Source organism: Astatotilapia calliptera, chromosome 5, assembly GCF_964374335.1.
Source record: "Astatotilapia calliptera chromosome 5, fAstCal68.1, whole genome shotgun sequence".
Lineage (NCBI taxonomy): Eukaryota > Metazoa > Chordata > Actinopteri > Cichliformes > Cichlidae > Astatotilapia > Astatotilapia calliptera.
In genome coordinates this window covers 30,192,648-30,215,661 of record NC_137426.1, presented here as the reverse complement: position 1 = coordinate 30,215,661, position 23,014 = coordinate 30,192,648, and the positions used below count along the sequence as shown (strand labels likewise).

Sequence of the window (23,014 nt, the reverse complement as noted above, 5' to 3'; positions counted from 1 at the left end):
GTTTAACAAAACCCAAGTAGATACACCGTAATTAAGAGTGCTAATCTCCACCACATTCACCGTGGAAGCTAGTCACTAGTCCAGAAGGTCATTCAATATTGTTATTTAGATTTCCCCACTAATGAAAACTTCCGCGGTGTACCGTCACACATTAGCTGTGAACACAGACGACTCCAGCAGCATATGAACCGAAACTGTAAATCAAGGCGGGCTGTCAGGTAGAAAATATAGTCCCCAAAGCAATTCAGCTGTGTGTGTTGACAATGAACACATGCTAACAGCGGCACAAACTTCACGTAAACGTTTCCAAACACAAAAGAGTTCACTCGTGAGCAGAGCTGAGTGTTAACAGCTAGGGTATTGCACCCCAGCGAATCAGAGCCTTGGTCTCGTAAACTTTGTAGCTAGTGGATAAAGGAAACGCCAAAAAATACAAAAACCAACAAGAATGGATAGTTATCAAGCCAAGCTCGACGTTCATTGTGATACCACTTATAGGTTAGGAGCTAATAATATTACAGCAAATATCCCATAAACAGACACTGGTAAGGTGGTTCGTTTTATCACGGTAGCGTAAAAAAGCACAGCCTGCTCGGAAAGCGAAGCTACACCAACTGCCTCTGTAACGGCCGTGTGCTTTCAAACAAACACCAGAGCCAGTGTTCAAAACTTGCGTATAACTGAATCATAAACCAACTGCAGAAAACTCACCGGCTTCGACGCTTTCATTGAGTACACCAGTTTGTTTTACGCCTCTAGAAACTCTCCGCCATCTTCGGCAAGACCGTGTTTGTTTAAATGGGAAGCACTCCCAGATCGGAGGGAGCCAGCTTGTAGCAGGTCGACTGGACTTCTGGGTAATGTAGTTTTCCCCATTTATAGGTCGCATCAAAGTGTTTGGCGCGTCCTGAAAATGAACTACACGTTCCTTTAATACCCTTAGGTAATATGAGCAGCAGACACAGATATTATTAGTGGATGTAAATTTTCAATTATACACTACATGTAGTGTTAATGGCATAAAGCAGCTTCATACAAACTACTTAGCCCTCCATATCTATAGAGTATCCGTTTTTAATGTTGCTCATTTCTTATTCCTCTTAATTAATCAACATAACACTGATAGCCATTTTGAATTTATTTAAGTTAGGAATTATATATTACTAATAATACAATGTCAGTAAAATTCAGCATAATTGCATGCAATAGGGCCTGAATTATAAACATCAACTAACTAACTGTAAATATTAATCTGAGTTTTTATATACTATGTACTGTGAAATCTTATCTAACACCATTCATTGCAGCACACATCTAGTATCTTGTAGTTATATCAGTTGCAAAGTGACTGTCAGTCATATCGATAGCATGTACAGCCTGGTATCACACAGACTAATGGCATACTGTCATTTTTTTTTTTAAATAACCATGGAATCTCTGTGGCCCTTAAGCTGTACCACAGATGATAAAAAATTAAATAAATAATCTCCTCAGTGTTCTCTCCGGCACACCAGTTCAGAATTTTTACAAGTTAAGAAGGGGCGTGGGTAAAAGATGGAGAGAAAACAGCAGGATGAGGGCGAGGGGAGCGAACAAGCAAAAGTATTAAATATGCAGTTAGATCCTTACTTGATCTTTCCTGTCGGAACACTTTACTTTTGGATGTAACAAAAAAAAAGTGAAAGGCTGGTCACATATTATCTTTACAGCTAATTGCTTAGATGACACAAACTGCTGCAGCACTTGCAGCCACCCCTGCACTCTGATTTATCTATTTGCTGTGAAGACGGTAAGTATTGCCTGAGGGGTGTCATACATGATCATGAGGCCATTTTGACCCATGATGCACCACAGAGTGCCACAGGAAGTCATTCCTGTCTGTCAGACTTTACAACTCCTGCTCATGTCTCCAGGACTTTTTTCACAAGTAATATCTTGTTTATCTTGTACACATGTACAGTATATTTTTATATATACTATATACTATAATATAGAGAGTTTACATTTTATTTGTTACATATTTATATTTTAATTGAGTGTCTGCAACATTTTAATGTCCCCCCTGGGATGAATAAAGTATCATTGTAACATGAGCATATAAAGACTTATGGATTGAACCACACCCATGAGTGCTTTTCATGGAGAGAAAAAAAGTGCCTTTTTGTTGTTCGTTTCTTTTGGTTTGTTTGTTGGCCTATAGAGAGCCTCAGTTGCATTCCATGAAGAGCCAAAGAGGGGCCCAGTGGCCCTCTGTCTGTACCCCTTCCCCCACTAAACATGGAAAACTGACCGCTGCCCCCAGTACAAGACACTTTATCCCCTCCCCCTCCCCTTACCACTTTGAAAGGACAGGAGATAGCAGTTTGAAAGGACAGGAGATAGCCCCACAATCATTAATGTATTCAGACCGGTTTACCTGCAAACAGCTAACCACATGCCTTTCTTTGCCCCGCACCCATTCCCATCCCCCCATTCTCAACACTGCGTATGACCACAAAGGACAAAAACACGATCACTGCACATTCCACGTTTCTGTGTCTGAAAGAACGATTTTAAGTTATACCGTTTATTAAAGCTGTAGTGTGATTTTTAGTGCAAAGATGCAGGGGAAAAAGGAGACTTTACTTTTGGTTTGCTGCATTTCAGCCATTAGACAAATCAAATTATCAGTTAAACGTGAAAACATCTACATTTAGACACATGAATAAGATATTAATAAAATTAAATATATTTAAGTCACCCGGGCATTGTCAGGAATTTTTCTGAGGTAGGCTAATCATTTCTTTGGGTAAGCAGTGGGTAAAGCAAAATTATTAGAAGGGCAATTCACGTAAATGTCTTCCTGAAAAACAAGAAATGAACCTGGTAAAACAAAACAAAACATGCGCAGTGACAGGGAGATTTATTTTACCCGCAGAACTGATGTGCTGAGAGAGGAAAATAAATCTAAATCAGGAGCACCGGAAAAATCTAACTAGGGCGCCATCTTGGGGCCTGCCAGGCTAGTTACTAGCTCTCCAGCTCCACTCAAATACGAAGGTCACAGGGCGGAGTCTACAGTGTGGACACCTAACCGTACGGCTTGAATAGACAAGTATGGCACAAGTATATTAAAGTTTATATGTCAGACTTTTCCGACTTCTTTTCCGACCATAAAATGGTTGGAAATGAGTTATGCGGTAACAACTATAGCTAACTATCAAGCTAATCATTGAGCTGTTTTTATTTGGCTAGAGAGGTGTCGTGGGAACAGTTCCCTTATCATTTGATATTAGGAAACATGATATTTATTTTTCTTCATATACCCGACACACAGTTTTTTATTAACATGAATTAGAAACGTTTGGTAGGTAGCAACCAACAGGCTACATACACGAAAGGAGTCTTAATTTTCAATTTTCTCATTATCATACCTAAAACCTTTATTATATGTTGAGACAGTTTCGCAGAAGGACCTCTAAAGTCTGATTCTACACAGTTATATGTGTAGTCATAGTTTATTTTACAGGTTTCTATGTCAACTTCCTATTTAATCATGTATCATAGATTACATACACCCGGTACTTTTCTAGCTAGCAGTTACTGGTTTAAGGGGTATTTAGTGATTTGAGATACAGACGAAGAGAAGAATTTGGGCAGTTTTTTTTCCTTGTTTTTCTTCTTTTGACCCCCAGAGTCTTTAGCACGCTCTTCTGGCAATGTTTAACTTTTTTCAGTAAGTTTACATCGTTATTTTCCGAGTTCATCTCGCGAAGGTAATAAATAACAACTACAATATCATTGCCATTATTATACACCGTGCACCATCTAACATTCATTTCCTTCATTTGGCAGCATATGTGTCTGAATCAACAGAAAAAAGCTATCATTTGGACTAGAAGATTAATTCAGATAAATTTGTTAATTTTTGACGTCCAGTGAATTTATGGGCTACTGAGTGGCATGCTGTGATAACGTTTTACCACTAGAGGTCAGTGTTGTCTTACTTCCTGTAGAAGAGAGGCCACAAACGTCTGAGGAAATGAGCCAGGTGGTGCTCAAAAGACAAACCTTTTACGTTTTCAGAAATATACAACAGTAATTGCACTCTGGCTTTTTTGAATAATCATTTCCTCACAGAGGAACAATAATGAGCTTTCCTTTCTTTAGCATATTACTCCATGCCAAGATGTATGCCTGGAATTTAGAATAGAAAACAGGAGCGGTGGGTAGTTTATTATCTGCAGTTTATTGTTCTGTAGATGGCTTTGCGTCACCAATGCCAATTTTATTTTGGCAGTGAGCACTGAGCTATGAGTCTATATATCTTTGCTAAACAAGCCAGCTCCGTGGGCTCTTTGTTTGAAGAATATTAATGACTCAGTTATAAAGAGTAAAGTGTTTTCATGAATGAGAAAGTTAAGGGTGTAAATTTCAGATAATACCTCTGTGGTCCATCGCACTGCATTTTATTTATTTTCAAAGAGACAAACACGTAGTTTTCACAGGAAGAGGTACTCCCTTGCTCTTTCTATAGGAATTAAGAGGATAAGTAGCCGTCACATACTGCTAATCAAATGGACTTGATTAACTGATGAGGTGTGACTACCTCTGTGAAAGTTGTTTTTTTTTTTGCAGTTTGCTGGTCTGGGGCATTCAGGTGTGTGTTAACACAGTGCTAAGGAAGAAAGACATCAGCAGTGATCTTAGAGAAGTAATTGCTGCTCCTCATTTCCATTTCCGAACAACATGAAGTCAGTCATTCTACAGTGAGACAGATTATTCAACAGTGGAAAACATTAAAGACAGCTGCCAATCTTCCCAGCAAGCTCACCCCAAGGTCAGCCTATACAATGCTCAGAGAAACTGCAAAAAAGCCAGGAGCTACAATTTGGACTACAGACATGTAGGGTAGCTTTACAGTTAGCATGTTAAATGTTTATAACGTCAAATTTTCATAACACTACAATTAGAGAAAGAAAATAGAAAACGACAAGTATGGCTTATTTGGAAGAGTTGCCAGGAGAAAACCTCTTCACTCAAAAAGAACATTTACAGGGCCGCTTAGCTTTGCAAAGCAGCATCAGAGTAAATTACAAGACCTCTGGAACAATGTCCTTTGAACAGATGAGATCAAAGTGGAGATGTTTGACCAAAACCAAACACAGGATATCAGCACAAACACCCCCATACCAACTGTCAAGCATGGTCGTGGAGGGGTAATTATTTGAGCTTGCTTTGCCATAGTGAAAGCTTTCATGAAACTGCATCATGCAGCTGAACAATGATCCTAAACACACAAATCCACAACAGAATGCCTGAAAAAGAAAAGAATTGAGGTGTTCTTGTGGTTCAACCAGACATCAGCCTGACTGAAACACTGTGCCAGGGCCTAAGAGAGCTGTGCATAAAGAAATACTCGCAAACCTCAATGAACTTATGCAGGATTATAAAGAAGAGTGGTTCAAAATCGCTCCTCAGTGACAGGAAAGACTGAAAAAAGGTTATACAGAAAATTGGTCAAAATTAGGCAACTTTAAATTTTTGCTTTATAGGTTTCACTTAATGCTAGAAGTGAAAATAAAGCTTAATGTAAAAAAGAAACACGTGTGAACCCTTTACAATGAAATATAAAGTAACATACAGATTCTTATACTCTTATTGAATTATACTGCATGGTTGAAAGTGATAACAGAAACTGAACCACTGCAACCACATTGTTAACAACAAACAACAGCAGTTCAAAGGCCCAGGTATGACTGAAACACATGACTGTAATTTGGTGTTCAGACTGAACCTTTACAGGTCAAACACACAGAGTGCATTTCATGTCGTGTCTGCCTACCCACTGGCTTTTATTTACATAGCAGTTTCTTTATCTTTCCCATGATGTCAGCTTACTTTGAGGGTGGAAACTTGTGAGACAAATTCCTTTCTAACACCACACGGGCCTGTTTATTATGCATGTGACTGCTGACTGCTGTTCGTAGCTGTACTGAAGAGCTCCTTTATAGCAAGTTGTCTGCAGGCTTCTTGTTATGTGTGGGTTGTCAGTGGCTGATTATTTTGATCTGGGCCTAGAGATTCCTGCTAGCTCTGAGTACTGCGTTTCAGCTTGCCTGTGCTAAACAAAAGACAAGCAGCCAGGAAATACACCAGCCAATCAGCAGCTGCCTTATATGCTGACAGCACATGGAGCCAGTCCTAGCGTAGCTTTTATCTGAACAGTTGAGTCGGACAGCTTGGAGAGCCGTGGCTGTGCTCTGAGCAGGGTGAGGGCTGACAGGGCTGTCCTCCATGTTTTAATAAGCATTGACATATCACACAGAGTATTTAGCCATGCATCCACAGAGGTAAGCCTTATTTTCATCTTTTTCCACATATACTACTTTGTCTATGAGGCACCAGATCTGTGCCTGAGTAATAATATAGGTTTGTCTGACAGAATGGGGGAGGGGAAGCATATTTGTCACTCACAGCACAGGAGTGGAGCCTGGAAGGAGAGCAATGCATGGTATAGTATAACAGACAGCCTCTGCTAGCTGGTTGGCTCTGTGAATATGCATAGTAGAGGGCCATAGGTCACATCCAAGGTCATTGTATGGTCTGACTAAGAAAACCTGCTTCCTTTTGTAAAGTTCAAAAGAGAAGTGACGTTCTGTGACTGTCCCTGGCCTTTGACAGGCCCAGTGAGAGAAACCAGGCAGGATGGGAGAGCAGTTCAGAGAGGAGATCCCAGAGGAATTAACAGATGGTAAACTGACAGCACAGCAAGTTTAATTTAGACCTCGAACAAGAATGAGAGCAAGGCAGCAGGGTACTCTTGTTAATTGTTTGCCAGACTAACACGGCAGGGAAGAACAGACTGTAAATGATAAAACTGTATTTTCATCCGGAACCCAGTTCACCCCAGAAAGGGGAATGCAACCTCCCCCAAAAAACAAACAAACATGCTGTTAAAAAGCCTGTGAGCTGATCATCATTATTATAAAAATACAAATTATTTATTGAGTAAATATGCTGTAGCTGCTTATTTATCACGAGCTTGGAAAAACTGCCTGAGCTTAATGGTGTGCACTGCCTCCCAGTGTTGTTCTCTGCTGCTGAGTGTCAGCCATTTTAGAGAGCTTCCCCTTTCTGTCCCTCTGCTCCAAGCACACTGAGTATTTGTATGTAAGACAGAAGGAAAGAAGGGAAGGACTTCCTCTCAAAAGGCTCTGCACAGAAACCTCATCTCATCCAGAGAAGCTTTTGCAGCCTTTTTGAAGTCGACCAGGTTAGATTGAATTCTGTTTATGCATAATGGTGTTGGTGTTTTGTGTGCATGGAGAAGATACACATTTTAAATTCAGTCAATGATTGTGTCATTTTTCTGTCGGTTTAGCAACATTATTTATATACCATGTAATATTATTGACAATGATTATAATGGACAGAGCAAGTCAAATGTAACCAGTGGGGTTATGGCCTGGATATAATATGGTGTTTATAAATGTGCTTGACCAGGGTTCAGGAACGATTTGTAAGGACTGAAACAACAAAGTCAACACTCAGTTTGCTGTGAATGGTGTCTGGTAATGTGTTTAATCCCCCCCAATTCCACTACGCTTTTTTTCAGGATTTGTACAGATACACTCACACCTACACATACAGCCTTTTTAGTTTGGTTTGTGCCTTTACAGAGTCCTTCCTCGCATGTTTAAATAGATATAACATGTTTTAAGGTATGGTTTTCCCACAGAAAACTGGTCATTTGCTTAGTAATTCTTAGTGACTTCTGTGCCTCGCTCATCACGCTTTCCTTTTTTACCAGGAGTATCCAAGAACGGTTTCCTAGTGTCAAACGTTTAAGCGTGTATCTGTTTTATCTCGTAGTCTGTATTTATGTTTTATGAGAACTGTGTTTGAATTGTGTATGCTATTTGTATCCATGTCTTTGAGGTACTTGATGTAAGGAAATAAATATATTTGGCTTAAAAAAATGAATACCTCTGCTTTAACGGTCAGCTTACGTCACACTGTGTGCTCAGATTTTCAGGCTGACAGTAGATGGAGGAAGGAGGCTATGCAGTCCATAGTGTGTAAAAGGCCTGTGACATTTTTCAGCCTCATCTTTGTGTCCACCTTTAGGGCCCTTGCTATATATCAGCATGCCGGGGCACATCATAAGCTGCATGTGGTCCTGTGCAGCAGATCTGACTGGTGCCGTGTGTACGTGCTATGTGTGCAGTGTGCACATTGGCCAAAGAGAGAGAGCGTGAGGAAAAAAGAGAGAGAGAGAGAGAGAGTCTTCAAAATGGACGCCATACACATATACTGGCTGAGAGCACAGAGAGAAGGAATCTGATCCCCTCCTTGTCAAGCCCGTAGGGCTGCATCTTACATGTCTGATAAAAGGAACAGAGCCAGAGTATGACTGGATGGAGTTTTAAGGCAGTGAGGGACTTGGTTTTCACGACTGTTTTTGTGACAGCGAGGATCAGTCCTCTCTGCATTGCAGCATTGTGGTTGAGGAGAGCGGGGAGAAGAGAGCCTGTGTGGCACACCGAGCTGAGCACCCAATCAGGCACCTCCGTGTGGTGCTTGAGCCAATCGGCAGCTCGCAGCCGAGGTTAAAGATTGTCAATTGCAGGAGAGAGCAGCAGGGAGAGAAGGCCTTCTGGGAAACCTGGACCCATCTTTTCCCTCATCCCCCAACGTCCTCAATTGATAAAGATAAAGATTAAAGAATAGGCTGAAGAATCTGTATGTGAGTAAGGAAAAAAGGTATGCCGTTCATTTCCTACATTGAGGCATGATTGTTATGGCAGTGGTGGGTGTGGAAGGGGATGTGTCAGAAGGTTACAGGGTTACAATGTGCTGAACTGAACGTGCTGTGGTCTCTGATTTATAAAGGGATTTTGTCAGGATAGACAGCAGTGAGTTCCCTCCTGTCTCTCTTTCCCTTTGTGTGTTGTTGTATTTCCTGGCCTGGACAGGACATGATGGTGCAGGGGTAAACTGTCTAAGGCTGTCCAGAAAGGCTGGATGAGGAGGCCAGTAAAGCAGTTTCACTGCACTCTTATTTTTGTCTGTAGATGTGCTGTATTTCTGGATGTCATTTCATCTTACTGTAGGGATTGAGGAGGTTGAAGGGTGTGGGGGTTGGGGAACAAGATAATCGAAATGGAAGCAGTATTCTAGCTGGATGAAAACAATACATTTAAAAGGTGTTTTTGTGAAGTGTAAGGGAAATAAATATGGAAAAAACCTGGTTCATCTGAGCACAGAGGCCACTGCATCTGCTGTGGCGTCAGAGAAAACCGTAATAACAAAAGAAACGACAACAGAGCACCTGTAAACCAAGGTGACTCAGATGAGAAAAAACCTGTTGGTTTGAGAGCACATTTTGGATTGCATTTGAATGTTCTTTTTCTCCAACAGAACTGTGGATGTGATTGTGCTTTCCACTACGATGCGCTGGCTGGTATTGGCTCGATTAATGAATATGACTTTTTGTTTAGACTATTTACATGCTGTTAACTTGTTGGATGTCAGAAAACGCAGACATTTCTTTCCTGTGTTTTCATATTTACTATTTATTAGGTCAGTAGAGAAAAGTGTCTAATACTAATAAATGGAGAATGGCAGCACACATTGTACTCATGTTGTCTCAGTATTGGTTAATTTTAACTTTCCTTGAGATCAAGATGTGGCTTTTGTTCTGAGCTGCTGGTATATTGGTTTGCTCTCTCATTTTGAGTCTTCTAGCTGCAAAACATTCACATAAATTGTTAGGACTATTACCAGTGGAGCATTTGTTTTCAGGTTTTGTAGTGTTGTGCTGTTGAAGTTTTGCTTACTCTGTCTTTTAAAGTCAATCTCACCTTTTTTACCTTTGAAAATCAAAGGAATTATTTCTTGACATGACATAGACTTACTGCTGGATATCATTCACATCAAGTCTTTGAAACCTGCAATACTTTAGCTCAGCTCCTTTCTTGAAATACTGAGACACTTCTTCTCGCCTATGTGACCCAACTCTCACCAGAAACCTGTTGTCATTTTTTCTCTAAAAGAACTTTTCTTCACATGATAGGAGGTGATCCAGAAAGTTATAGAATAAGGTTAAGAAAACCTGACCACTTGCATACCTACTAATGAACCTCACAACTGGAAGTCATTAATAAGAGAGGTTATTTTGTATTCAGCAGTGAGCTTTATTAATTCTGGTCCTTTTTCTTACGTGCAATTTGGTTCAATCGTAATTACACTAAGAAAGTAACGTTCCTCATACACCATGCGGTGTCTTTTCCCCTTTTCCGAAACATTTAGAAAAATAACAATATGACACATTTTCAGCTGACTGTTACATTTGACTGCACTACACATTTGAATACCTGTGGCAATGTTATTTTCAGTTTGGAAGAAGAAGAAGAGGGAAAAACAGAAGAACAGGCTGTAACAGAAGAAATGGAGATCTCAACACGGTCCAAAGGTAAAAAATAAAGTATGCAAGGTATTCAGATGGTAAGGCTCTCTTTCTCCACCTGCAGCGTTTCTAAACTTTTTATGTGTAAAGTGATTTTGGTTTGGTTTATTACTATGAATTAGACGAGCTAACTCACAGTTCACCTGTGGCAACCCCTTGCAAGTAAGATTACATCTGAAAGAAGCTATTTTAGTGGCGCCACTCAGTTGTGTGAGTTCAAGAAAAGATGGTTGTCATTTCTGATACTTTTTCCTGCTTTTAGAATCAATATGTCTGTTTGATCTCTGATTATTGTCTGCAGTTTCAGAGGCTGGTTCAACAGAAAGGGTGGCACCAAAAAGAAAGATGCCCAGTCCTTCTCAGTCATCCAACGGTCACTCCTCTGCTGAGACCTCACCGTGCCCAGTGAAAAAGAAGAAGAAACCAGGTGCTGTTAGCAGCAGCAAAGACCAGGTACCAGTCAGTTCACAGCTGAGGATTTTTTTTTTTTTATAAATAAACTATATTTATAATAATAACACAGCAACAACTAGTTGATCATATTTTATGGCTGCACGATTTTGCATAAAATGAGAATCACGATTTTTTGGCTTAGAATTGAGATCACGATTCTCTCACGATTTTCTTTTCCAGTATAAATATTTATTGCACTTATTAACTGCACATCAACTTCGTAACAGTTGAGACTGAACATAAAAACAATAAATAAACATAAAAACAACAAATGTCTCACGTTTTGTTGTTGCCGCAAAATGTTGTACTGCTTGAAATTCCGTCTCCACCGTTGCTCGACACTGCGTGCATAGAGCAGGTAGTGCAACAATAGAAAAATAGTTGCGGGACGGCACTGTGTAGCGTTTGTCTAGGGTGTTGATCATTTTCCTAAATCCCTCGTTTTGCACAGTGTTGATGGGAGCCATATCTTTGGTCAGGTGATAAGTGATAGCCTCCGTAATTTCTTTGTGCCTGCGAGAGTTCGACGGGTCTAGGGAAGCGCTGTATAAGGTTCCCGTTATTGATGTTTGGGTGGTTGACCGGAACGGATTTTCTCCTGTCACTTTCTCGTCATCCCTGTCGTGCTCTCCCTTGTTTTTTCCCTGCCAATTTTAGCTTCACACGGCACAGCTTCTGTATCACGTGGTATAAGGCTCCGCCCTTGTCATATGTTGAGCAGGAAAAGTGAGCGCTTGTTTTCATGCAGAGTACGTCCCGGATCAAAATGCGGTACAATCGTCGTCTTTTTTTTTTTTTTTTAAATCGTTGTCATTTGGAAATTAGATCGCACATAAGTATGAATCGAGATCGCGATTTTCTAACGATTAATCGTGCAGCCCTAAGTAAAATTGATAAAAAATATCAACAGTCCAAACTTTTTAAAGATACATTTATATAGTTAAAAGAAAATATATTTTGCTCTTATGTATTATCTTAATTAAAGGCTCATTTTTCACAGATAATTACAAAAATATTTTGTTTCTTATCTAGTGGCACTGATAATGTAAAAGGGTTTTAGGGGGTTTTGTTCAAATTTGTAATAATAGATGATCCAAAATATTTAGGAGAGAATCACATGTTACTAGAAAATATCAGCACTTCACTCTTTTGAATTTTTGCTTTTCAATATATGGGATTAAATATCCTGCACTAGCCTATATAGATATTGTATCATTACCAATCACTGGTGATTTTGCCAAAAGGTGTATTCAAGATGCCAGATTTATTTACTGCAAAGAGCAGTGGATATTGTCCCTTCTGAATGTGAAAGGCATGGACAAATCAGGCTACAGTATTCATGAAGTTTAAGTCAACTCAGACTTCAATAAGTTACACAATTTTAATAGCACAAGATAATTCTTTTGTGATGTATTGTATCGTTGGGAAGTTTCTGATAGGGCTTATATAAGATTTAGAGGCCATGTCCAATATTTTTTATGTTTGTCTGTTAGTTTTGACCTGATTAATACTGTTAATGCCTGAGTATTATGTGAAAATGAAGTCTGTGCAGCTGTAATTTTAACAAATGCTTTTATAGTTGCCAGTATTTCAGTAAAATTCCCTACAATCTGTACTATAATAATTACATGATTACTTGTGGCTTATGATTTAGCTTGCATTGCCATGTGAACGCTTTGCTTGCTTTCTGCTCAAAGCAAATCACAAATTTACATTAAGATAAGATAAGATAAGATAAGATAAGACTTTATTGATCCCACAACGGGGAAGTTTTTGTGTCACCTCAGCTCAGGTACAGATATGGTAAATGGTAAATGGCCTGTATTTGTATAGCGCTTTTCTAGTCCCTAAGGACCCCAAAGCGCTTTACACAACCTGTCATCCACCCATTCACACACACATTCACACACTGATATCAGATATCAGAAGGAAATACAAAAATACAAATAAGTACAATCAGTGAAAAAAAGTAAGATAATACACTATATACAATGGCAGCATACACAGTATGTGATTATGGATATGGTTGGAAATATGGAAGACATAAACTATATAGCTTGACATAACTATTGTACCACTACTATTCCTATTTATAGACATGTACACACACACATGTACACACTAAATATACATATGTATACATATATACCTGCACATGTCCATACACATGGAAGGTCCATTATGCATGAAGTGGTGACCGTGGATGTTCACAGTGTCCAGTGACTTATGACATCGTGATTGAGGAGTTATAGAGTCTAACTGCTGTTGGGATGAATGATCTGCGAAAGCGCTCCTTCCTGCAGTGAGGGTGTTTCAATCTCTGACTAAAGGAGCTGCTCAACCCACTCACATACTCATGCAGTGGGTGATGTGGGTTGTTCATGATGGATGTCAGCTTTACTAACATCCTCCTCTTGCCAACCACCTCTACAGACTCCAGGGGACATCCCAGCACGGAGCTAGACCTCCGCACCAGTTTGTCAATCCTGTTCCTGTCCCTGTCCGTGCATCCACTCCCCCAGCAGGCCACTGCATAGGAAAGGGCAGATGCTACCACAGTGTCATAGAATGTCCTTAACAGAGTCCTGCAGACTCCGAAGGACCTCAGTCTCCTCAGCAGGTGGAGTCGACTCTGACCCTTCTTATACAGGACGTCTGTATTTGTAGTCCAGTCCAGTTTATTGTTGAGGTGAACACCCAGGTACTTATAAGAGTCCACTATCTCAATGTCTTTCCCTTGGATGTTCACCGGTGTTGTAGGGGGTGACTTCCTCCTGAAGTCTATGATCATCTCCTTTGTCTTGCCAGTGTTGATTTGGAGTACATTGGTCTCAGACCAGCCAACAAAGTCACTGACGACCCCCCTGTATTCCTGATCATTCCCGTCTGATACGCATCCAATGATGGCTGTATCATCTGAGAACTTCTGTATATGGCAATCGTCCGAATTATAACAGAAGTCTGAAGTGTAAAGGCTGAACAGGAAAGGTGAGAGAACCGTGCCCTGTGGTGCCCCCGTGCTGCCGATTACCACCTCGGACACACAGTCATGGAGCCTCACATACTGTTGTCTGTTGGTAAGGTAGTCGATGGTCCATGTAGTGAGCTGTTTGCCTACTCCGGCTCCCTCCAGCTTTCCTCTCAGTAGTGCAGGTTGGATGGTGTTGAAAGCACTGGAGAAGTCAAAAAACATGATCCTCACAGTGCTCCCCGCCTGCTCTAGGTGAGAGAGGGATCGGTGTAACAGGTAGATGACAGCGTTATCCACCCCAATTCCAGAACGGTAGGCGAACATCACTGAGCCCACCAGTGGCCGAAGGTGGTGCAGGATGAGCCTTTCCATGGTCTTCATCAGATGAGAAGTCAAGGCAACAGGCCTGAAGTGGTTGGGCTCCCTGGGTTGTGCGATTTTTGGCACAGGAACCACACAGGAAGTCTTTCACAGTTCAGGAACCCTCTCCAAGCTCATGCTCAGGTTGAAGATGTACAGGGCCACCTGACAGAGCTGGTCTGCACAGTCCCTGAGCAGTCTGGAGCAGATTCCATCCGGACCTGCTGCCTTCCTTGCCTTCGTCCTCTTGAGCTGATTTCTCAGCTGTGAAGTAGATGTGAGGCTGGGCTGGAATGGAGGGTGGGGCTGGCTCTGTTGTGGGTAGATGTGTGGATAGGGTTGAAGCAGGGTTGTGGTGAGAGGAGAGCTCAGGTGACAATGGCATTGCACCCGGGGGGCGGCAACTGGACGAGGGTTAATGGAACCTGGGGGGTGGGAGAGGTGATAAGTGGGCCATTGTCAAATCTGTTAAAAACAGATTCAAGTTGTTAGCCCACCCCCGGCCAGCAGACACTGTGGCTCCTCCATTGTCCTGGAAGTGGCCAGAGATTTGTTTCATGTTCCTCCAGACTTCTCTGATGTTTTTCTGTTGGAGTTGGTTTTCCGTCTTCCTCCTGAAGCACTCCTTGCCTTCTCGGATCTTGTATTTAAGATCCTTTTGGACTTTCTTAAGTCCCTCCTTGTCTCCCGACCAGAAAGCCCTCTTCTTCTTGTTCAGCAGGGCCTTCAGTTGTGGGGAGACCCACGGTTTATTGTTTGAGAAACACTGTATTTTCTTGGTAAGGCACAGTGTTCTCAACACAGAAATTAAAGTAGTCCGTGATGCAGTGGGTGAGGGCGTCGATGTCCTCACCGTGAGGCTTGCAGAGTTCCTGCCAGTCTGTGCATTCAAAACAGTCTCTTAGGGCCTCAGTGCGTTCCTCAGACCACACCCTTATCACTTTCTTCGTGGGGGAGTTCCTCTTCACCATAGGAGTGTAAGTGGGGTGGAGAAGGACCAGGTTGTGGTCTGAGTGGCCAAGCAGGATGAGGGGTGATGCACTGTTAGCCTGCTTTGTGTTGGCAAACAATAGATCCAGGGTTTTGCTGTCCCTTGTATGGCAGTCAACATACTGGGAGAAGTTAGGGAGAGTGACAGATAGTGAGGCATGATTGAAGTCCCCAGAGTGCCCAGAGATAATATGATTGCATTAGATAAATGATTGGTGGTAAATCACATTGCCCATTATGTTGTCCTTTGTAAATAATTAGTTATCCCCTCAACCTTGATTCCCATCAAGATTGTCCACACTGTTTTCCCCTTTTATGTTATAAAACACAGACTGAAATCACGGAATGAAGCTACATTACCTAGAATAACTGGACTTGTAATTCTTTTATGGTAGATTCATAAAACAGCAGTCAGTGTGTAAGAGAGTCAGTCTGTGTTTTGGATGGTAACTTCTGTGTGCTTTTTGTCAATGCTTTGCATGTCTGCTTGGCTTCTCTAATCTCTGGCCTGATTTTGATCTCCCCCAACTTTGTGTTTCTTTTGCCTGCATTCCAGTCAGAACTAAGACATGGTCCCTTTTACTATGTGAAGCAGCCAGCACTCACCACAGACCCTGTTGATGTTGTACCGCAGGACGGCAGGAATGACTTCTACTGCTGGTTGTGCCACCGCGAGGGCCAGGTGCTCTGCTGTGAGCTCTGCCCCAGGGTGTACCACGCCAAGTGTCTCAAACTACCAGCCGAGCCCGAGGGCGACTGGTTCTGTCCGGAGTGTGAGGTACTCACTCAGGAATGTGAAAAATATATTAGTGTTGTAAAGCGTAGGTTAATCCTGTACTTATATTGGCTTAATAAAATAAGACCAACCAGTAAGTATGGATTGTAGATGACAAAGATAGGTTGTCAGGCTTTCGTATGCTCAGTGCAGATATAACAAAAGTGTTTGTTTTCTCCTGGTGTCTTTTAGAAAATAACAGTTGCCGAGTGTATAGAGACTCAAAGCAAAGCCATGATGATGCTTACTATAGATCAGCTGTCTTACCTGCTAAAGTTTGCCCTGCAGAAGATGAAACAACCAGGTGTAAGTATTCTGTTACCCCTGTGTTTCCAGAAATTCGTGCTGCTAAAAAGTTTGAAGGCACAAATTTCTTTTTCATGTGTATGTTCACATGCAGTATATCACTGGGATTTTGGCATCTCCTCTTTGCTGACCAGTGGTGATTTTTAGACACCTTTTGCAGCCAAACGATAACTGTACTACCATCTGTCATATCAGATAATCTGCACATCCTGAGGTGCAACCTCCTCACAAACAGTCCAGCATGGTATAATATTGATTTGCATGTGCTAATAATTTCTAATAACACAACTAACAATCATTTGATAATGATGGGCCTGACATGGCTGGAAACCATGAAAGTAAATATCCTAGCTGGTGGTGAGGATACAGCTGCCCCTCTCACTCTCTTTCAGGATCATCCCCGCTTGTCATCTCGCTCCCCCCATGCAGCTTCCACGCAGAGAAAGACTTATAATTGGGTAATCAATTACACCACTAACAAGACCCCGTCATGATTTCTTCCTCCACTAGTATTCCTCCTTCTGTTTGAAGCGGCTTTTAGAACTTTTAGTAGTAGCATGGTGGTAGCATGTTGGTTTGTGGCAGAGGGGACAGGTGTTGAAAAATAAGATTTAGGTTAAGGTGTAATAAATATTGAAAAAAAGCTAAGGTTTAGTTGAGTTTATTTAGCTTCACTCTCTTCTCTGTTTACATAATCCTAGACTGAACCATTCCAGAAACCCGTGTCTCTTGAACAGCATCCTGATTATGCAGAGTATATATTTCATCCTATGGATCTCTGCACACTTGAGAAGGTAATACGTTGAGCAGTCGCGACGATTGGATAGTGTAAATGTGGAAAAGTTGAATCATTTGACATTTGAACATCATTTCTTTTTGTCACCACAGAATGTCAAAAAGAAAATGTATGGCTGCACAGAGGCCTTTTTGGCAGATGCAAAATGGATCTTGCACAATTGTATTATATACAACGGAGGTATGCTCCTCGATGTGTGAGCTGTATTACACTTATCTACAGTTATGGTATAATGAGTATAGTAATGCACACGATGCATGACTGTGTTAATAGCAGATAATTACACTTTCCTCAGATTAGCTGATATTAATGTGTTATTAGAGTGCATTTCCAGATGAGGACAATTAACAGTAATTCTGTCTTATATAAAATAACTGTATAACTAAAAGATTTAAAAGTTTTTACCTAATTGCATGTCCTTATTTCAGGCAACCACAAACTTACAACTACAGCTAAGGTGATAGTAAAAATCTGTGAACATGAGGTAAATATTACTTTACTTTTCATTATGGGTAACACTATGACATCTGAAACTTAATTTAGCCATCTTTAAATGCACATTTATTTGTTTCATTTTGTTTTCAGATGAATGAGATTGAAGTTTGCCCTGAGTGTTATTTATCTGCGTGCCAAAAGAGAGACAACTGGTTCTGTGAGCCTTGTGTAAGCTGAGTTACCTGAAGTTTCTGCTGATCATGCTATCAGAACCTTCTCAAATGTACAAATCTTTAGAGTACAACTCTGTAGTTCCAGTGTTTTACTGTATGTCTGCAGAGTAACCCGCACCCTCTAGTGTGGGCCAAACTGAAAGGGTTTCCATTCTGGCCTGCTAAAGCTCTGCGGGACAAAGATGGGCAGGTGGATGCTCGCTTCTTTGGGCAGCACGACAGGTATCAGTGCTTTGCTCTTCAGTTTCTTGGGCTTGGTGGCATATTACAGTCTTTGTGTTAAAACGAGAGACATATTATTGATCTTCTTCTTTCAGGGCCTGGGTTCCTTTAAACAATTGTTACCTCATGTCCAAGGAAATTCCTTTTTCTGTAAAGAAGACCAAAAGCATTTTCAACAGTGCCATGCAAGAGATGGAGGTCTATGTGGAGAATATGAGAAAGAAGTTTGGAGTGTTTAATTACGCCCCCTTCAGGACGCCGTACACGCCGGACAATAATTTTCAGATGCTCCTGGATCCTTCTAACCCCTCGTCAGGTCCCATCAAACCTGAGAAGCAAGAAAAGATCAAGCTGAGTTTTGATATGACCGCATCGCCTAAAATTGCATTGACCAGGACCTTGTTACCTGGGGCTGGGGTGGGAGGAAGCGCAGCAGGACGCCGGCTCCCTCTCACTGACATGCCTCGCTCACCCATGAGCACCAACTCCTCTGCTCATACAGGTTCAGATGGGGAACAAGAAACAACCGACAAGTCCCAGACAAAAGCATCAAACAGCCAGTTCAGTACAGGAGAGGAGTCCATGGACTGCACAGGTGTGTGAGTGCCACTCCAAGTCCTCCCCTGTATCAACTATGAGCAGTATGTTGCTAGCAGATGTGGTTATTCATATATTTATCAACTACTAAACCTGTAGTCACCTTTAAAATGAAATCAGTATATCTGCTGATATAAAGCAACTGTGATAACATCATTTAAAAACATATATATGTAATAAGCATTGCATATATCTGTCTGCTTATATCTGCATTGTGTAGACAGTAGACCTTGTTTCAAAACAAATATCTATCGACAGTCTCACCAGCTCATCCTCGACCTGGTGGTGCAGGTGGTTCCTTGGACAGCCCCAAATCATTACCCTCTCAAGCTCCTGGCATCCCCAAGCAGGAGAAGACACCACAGACAGGAAGTATTCTGAACCTTAATCTAGGTGAATCCTTTATGTCTTTGTAACAAAAACTACAACACACAATAATGTGTTTAAAAATGTCTCCCTCTATTTTAAAAGCCACTTCTACTGCACACACTATGACTGTCAAATCATAAAACCTTTCCTTATTGCTCATGTACATATGCACATTCTCTAGATCGAAGTAAAGCAGATATGGACCTAAAGGAGCTGAGTGAAACAGTTCAGCAGAAACAAGGAGCCACACCTGTCCTCACATCTCCAAAAAGACAAATCAAGAGCCGTTTCCAGCTGAACTTAGACAAAACCATTGAGAGTTGCAAGGCTCAGTTGGGTTAGTAGAGATACTACTGAGGCCAGTTTTGTAATTCCTTTGTGTTGATAATTTGTTACCAGTGCCATAATTGAAATATTAATTGGGTTTTGTTTGTTTTTGTCATTTTGGGACCTTCTTCATAGATATGTCCCAGGACACAGTTTATTGTGATGTGACAACCTCTTTCATTGCTTTGTAGGTATTGGTGAGATCTCTGTGGATGTGTACAAAGGTGTTGAACACAGTGACTCAGAAGAGACTGATAAATCTGACTCCAGTGACAGTGAGTATGGCAGCGATGAGGAGCAGAAGACCAAGAATGAACAAGACACAGCACCCAGTGAGGAGCCCCAGAAGGAACCCACCAAAACTAATGTCAAAGACCAACCTTCCCCCAGCAATGAAGAGGAGGGTAGAGCTGATTTACTTGTAGCAACTGAATCAGCAGCTGGCGAAGCCAGTGTGACGGTGTCTGACGCTCAAACTAAAGAGAAAACGAGCAGTGAAGTAGAAAAAGAGAGCCCAGAGAAAAGCAAAGCACCTCAAGAATCACCTGTTCCCAGAGAAAAGTCTCAGGTGAAACAAGAGACAAAGCAGACTGTGCCAGTGGAGGACTCTGACTCAGAGAGGGAACTGGTTATTGATCTTGGAGAGGAGCAAGGTGGCAAGGAAAGGAAAAGGAGAAGAAAAGACAGCGCTACTGTTAAAGATTCAACTACTGGTAAAGTTGAAGGTGACAGTTATACTTTCTCTGTGTGTCTGACTAGAAATCGTCTAACACTTCATGTTATAGTCCTTATTTTGTTTAAACCTTATCAACTTTGTATGGGCAAAATTGGCAAATAAGATATGATTTTTCCTGTAGGTAAAGCTTCTGTAACGTCAACGCCCCCATCTCAAAACAGCACGGCACCTTCCACACCCTCTAGTGTTTCCATGCAGTCCCCTGTGGCCATTCCTGTCACTGTGGTCTCCTTCACTGCTCCTTCTCCTGCAACCATCAGCCTCGCGTCTGCATCCAGTGCCACTGCAACACCCCCCCCTTCCACTTCCACCTCGACCACACCGGCTTTGAAGAAACAGCGCCCTCTGCTGCCTAGAGAGACAGTGCCAGTGGTACAGAGGGCTGTAGTGTGGAATCCCACAGCTAAATTTCAGACCTCCTCTCAGAAATGGCACATGCAGAAGGTGCAACGTCAGCAGCAAAACCAGCAACCTGTGGCAACCACACAAATGCAGGCGTCATCTCCCAGGCAAGGCCAGACGCAAGTGCTAACCCAGACCCAGGCAGCTGCAAACGGCTCTACAGCAGTCTCCTCCTCTTCACAAAGCACACGCTATCAGACCAGACAGGCGGTGAAAGGTAAAAAACAAGCTTCACGGTATGCTAAACTAAGTATGACCTAAAACTGTGTGACTCAATACAAGTCAAGATTCCTTCATGTAAGAGTGGTTAGACAACGTACAGACCTAAAGAGCAAAATGAATTAGAATACTACAATTTCATGGCTACAGTGAAAATGTTCTACTTGCATGTTTCACCATGTGAATAATAGTGTTTCTTATTCCAGCTGTTCAACAAAAAGACACCCTACTCAGCACGTCCACTTCAGCTGTCACGCTGGTTTCCAGTAGCCCAGCTTCCGTTGCCATGATGGCAGCGTCGAGTTTAGGCACGGCTGCTGCACCTTCACCAGTGGCAACAGACCTGTATATCCCAACTGCCTCGGCAGATGTGGCGGCAGACATTGCCAAGTACACAAATAAAGTTAGTGCATATTTTCTTAGACAAGCAATTTGTTTTATGTTTTCACTGGAAACACTGCTGGTGTAGTAAAAATACACAAGATACATTAGCACTGGGTAACTTTAAAACTACATATTAGTGACAGAACAACCTTTGTGTTATTAGTCTGGGTGAGAGGCAAAGTATATCATTTTTAATGACACATCCTCATAAAATTGTCTTCTTTCTTTCAGATAATGGATGCAATTAAAGGTACAATGAGTGAAATCTACAACGACCTTTCAAAAAATCCTTCAGGGAATACAGTAGCAGAGGTAGGTGGTTGCTCTCGGTTGCATATAGACTGAAAACGATTCAGCTCATTTCCTTATCCTCGTATGCCTTTATCTTTTTCTTTTTTTTTTTTACAGATAAGAAGACTGAGGATTGAAATAGAGAAATTACAGTGGTTGCATCAGCAAGAGTTGTCCGAAATGAAGCACAATCTTGGTGTGAACTTTATCAGTCAACGTAACCGTGCAGTCTTTTTTTCCCCTCACACTGTACAATTAGTTCTACCCGTGTTTGGTCACGCTTGTGTTCTTCAATGTAGAGCTTACGATGGCAGAGATGCGGCAAAGTCTGGAGCAGGAGAGGGAGAGGTTGGTGAGCGAGGTGAAGAAACAGATGGAGCTGGAGAAGCAGCAGGCAGTGGATGAGACAAAGAAGAAACAGTGGTGTGCTAACTGCAGGAAAGAGGCAATCTTCTACTGCTGCTGGAATACCAGCTACTGTGATTACCCCTGTCAGCAAGCCCACTGGCCAGAACACATGAAGTCTTGCACTCAGTCAGGTAACAGCGCATGTCGTCACTAACATGCTGAGGATCATATTGACAAAAACAAAGACTGTATTTTCTTATGCTCTCCATTTGCATGCCTGTATAACCACCATTCATTTCTTACGGTAGTTGTAATTAGTTTGGGCTGTTTTTTGTTTTATTTGTAGCCACGGCTCCACAGCAGGAACCTGAGGCCGAGCCTACAGCAGACCTCCCAAATAAAGGTTTAGGGCAGACTAGCGGTGGCCCAAACCCTCTCAGAGACACACCAGCCTCTGCGTCATCCTCGGACAAAGACTGTGACATGGAAAAGAGCACTGACAGTGTTGCCGTCACTTTGTCATAACCACGCTTACCATACTTGAAAATGTAAATGTAAATTTTTTTCCTCCCACTACAATAATATGTCCATGTAATTCTGTTCAACAGCCTTTTCCAAATTGAAAGTGAAAAAAAAATCAATTTATTTTTTATTTATATTATTTGTTTGCCTTTCGGGCGTCACATGGTTCCCCCACTGCAGAGTGGTGTAAAACACGACTGGCAGCAGAGTGCGGCAGTTTAAAAAATAGCTTACAGTGTATGTTCTTGCACTCTCTTGCTGGTCTTTATAGGCAGCTGCCAGTATAAAGAGCTTAAGAGCATGCTTGAGTGTCATAAAACATATCAGTGGTATATTGGACAACAGTTAAACCATTTATGACTACAGAAATGTAACCCGTGTTAATGAACCACCTCAGTTGTAGATTAGAGGACTGCTGACAGAAGTGTCTGTAAATGACTTATTTTGTATTTTGTGTTAATTTATTTGTTATTCTATTGTTGTCTGTTGTATACTGCAAAGAAAGTAACAAATACACATTTTAAACAAGCTGTTTTATATGATTACAAAAACAGTCTTACATTTGATCTTTTAGTTGTCTCTAAAGTTGAGGGGAACCTTAGGGTTTGGTTGAATGTAAATGTTATAAGACTGTACTAACAATGAAACAGCTGCGGCACATTTTAAGATTTGAACATTTCCATAATCTGCATCAAATGCCCCCAAGTAGACGTTTATGGGCCTATCAAAAACAGATTTTTGAGAGGTCGGAATTGTACATTTCTGTGTAAATTGTGACAAAAACAGTAAAGTAAAAAAGTAACATAGAAAGAGTTGTGACTGAAGTAA

At 41.5% G+C, this 23,014-nt stretch overlaps 2 protein-coding genes across 12 annotated transcripts in view; one reads left to right on the top strand and one right to left on the bottom strand.

Annotated features, from left to right (window-relative positions):
• ncoa3 (nuclear receptor coactivator 3) overlaps positions 1-852 on the bottom strand; it is a 34,889-nt gene extending 34,037 nt beyond the window's left edge. Inside the window, exon 1 of the mRNA XM_080301411.1 lies at positions 712-852. The gene's annotated coding sequence lies outside the window, so the exon portion shown is untranslated. The remainder of the gene's footprint in view (positions 1-711) is intronic.
• zmynd8 (zinc finger, MYND-type containing 8) lies at positions 744-22,996 on the top strand. 11 transcript variants are annotated; one of them, XM_026168765.2, is made up of 21 exons: positions 744-857; positions 10,380-10,456; positions 10,752-10,903; positions 15,781-16,002; positions 16,192-16,305; positions 16,698-16,763; positions 17,007-17,099; positions 17,194-17,281; positions 17,530-17,585; positions 17,687-17,764; positions 17,876-17,991; positions 18,087-18,586; positions 18,847-18,981; positions 19,139-19,294; positions 19,476-20,009; positions 20,142-20,639; positions 20,848-21,044; positions 21,257-21,337; positions 21,434-21,512; positions 21,616-21,855; positions 22,011-22,996. In XM_026168765.2, the coding sequence occupies exons 2-21, from the start codon at positions 10,432-10,434 to the stop codon at positions 22,187-22,189; spliced, it is 3,609 nt and encodes a 1,202-aa protein (XP_026024550.2). In that variant the 5' UTR covers positions 744-857; positions 10,380-10,431; the 3' UTR covers positions 22,190-22,996. The 11 variants fall into 11 exon arrangements, with proteins under 11 accessions (XP_026024550.2, XP_026024549.2, XP_080157544.1 ...); XM_026168764.2 differs by lacking the exon at positions 744-857 and adding an exon at positions 3,076-3,094; XM_080301418.1 differs by lacking the exon at positions 744-857 and adding an exon at positions 6,195-6,332 and having other exon boundaries at positions 15,859-16,002.
• The last annotated feature ends 18 nt before the right edge of the window (positions 22,997-23,014 follow it).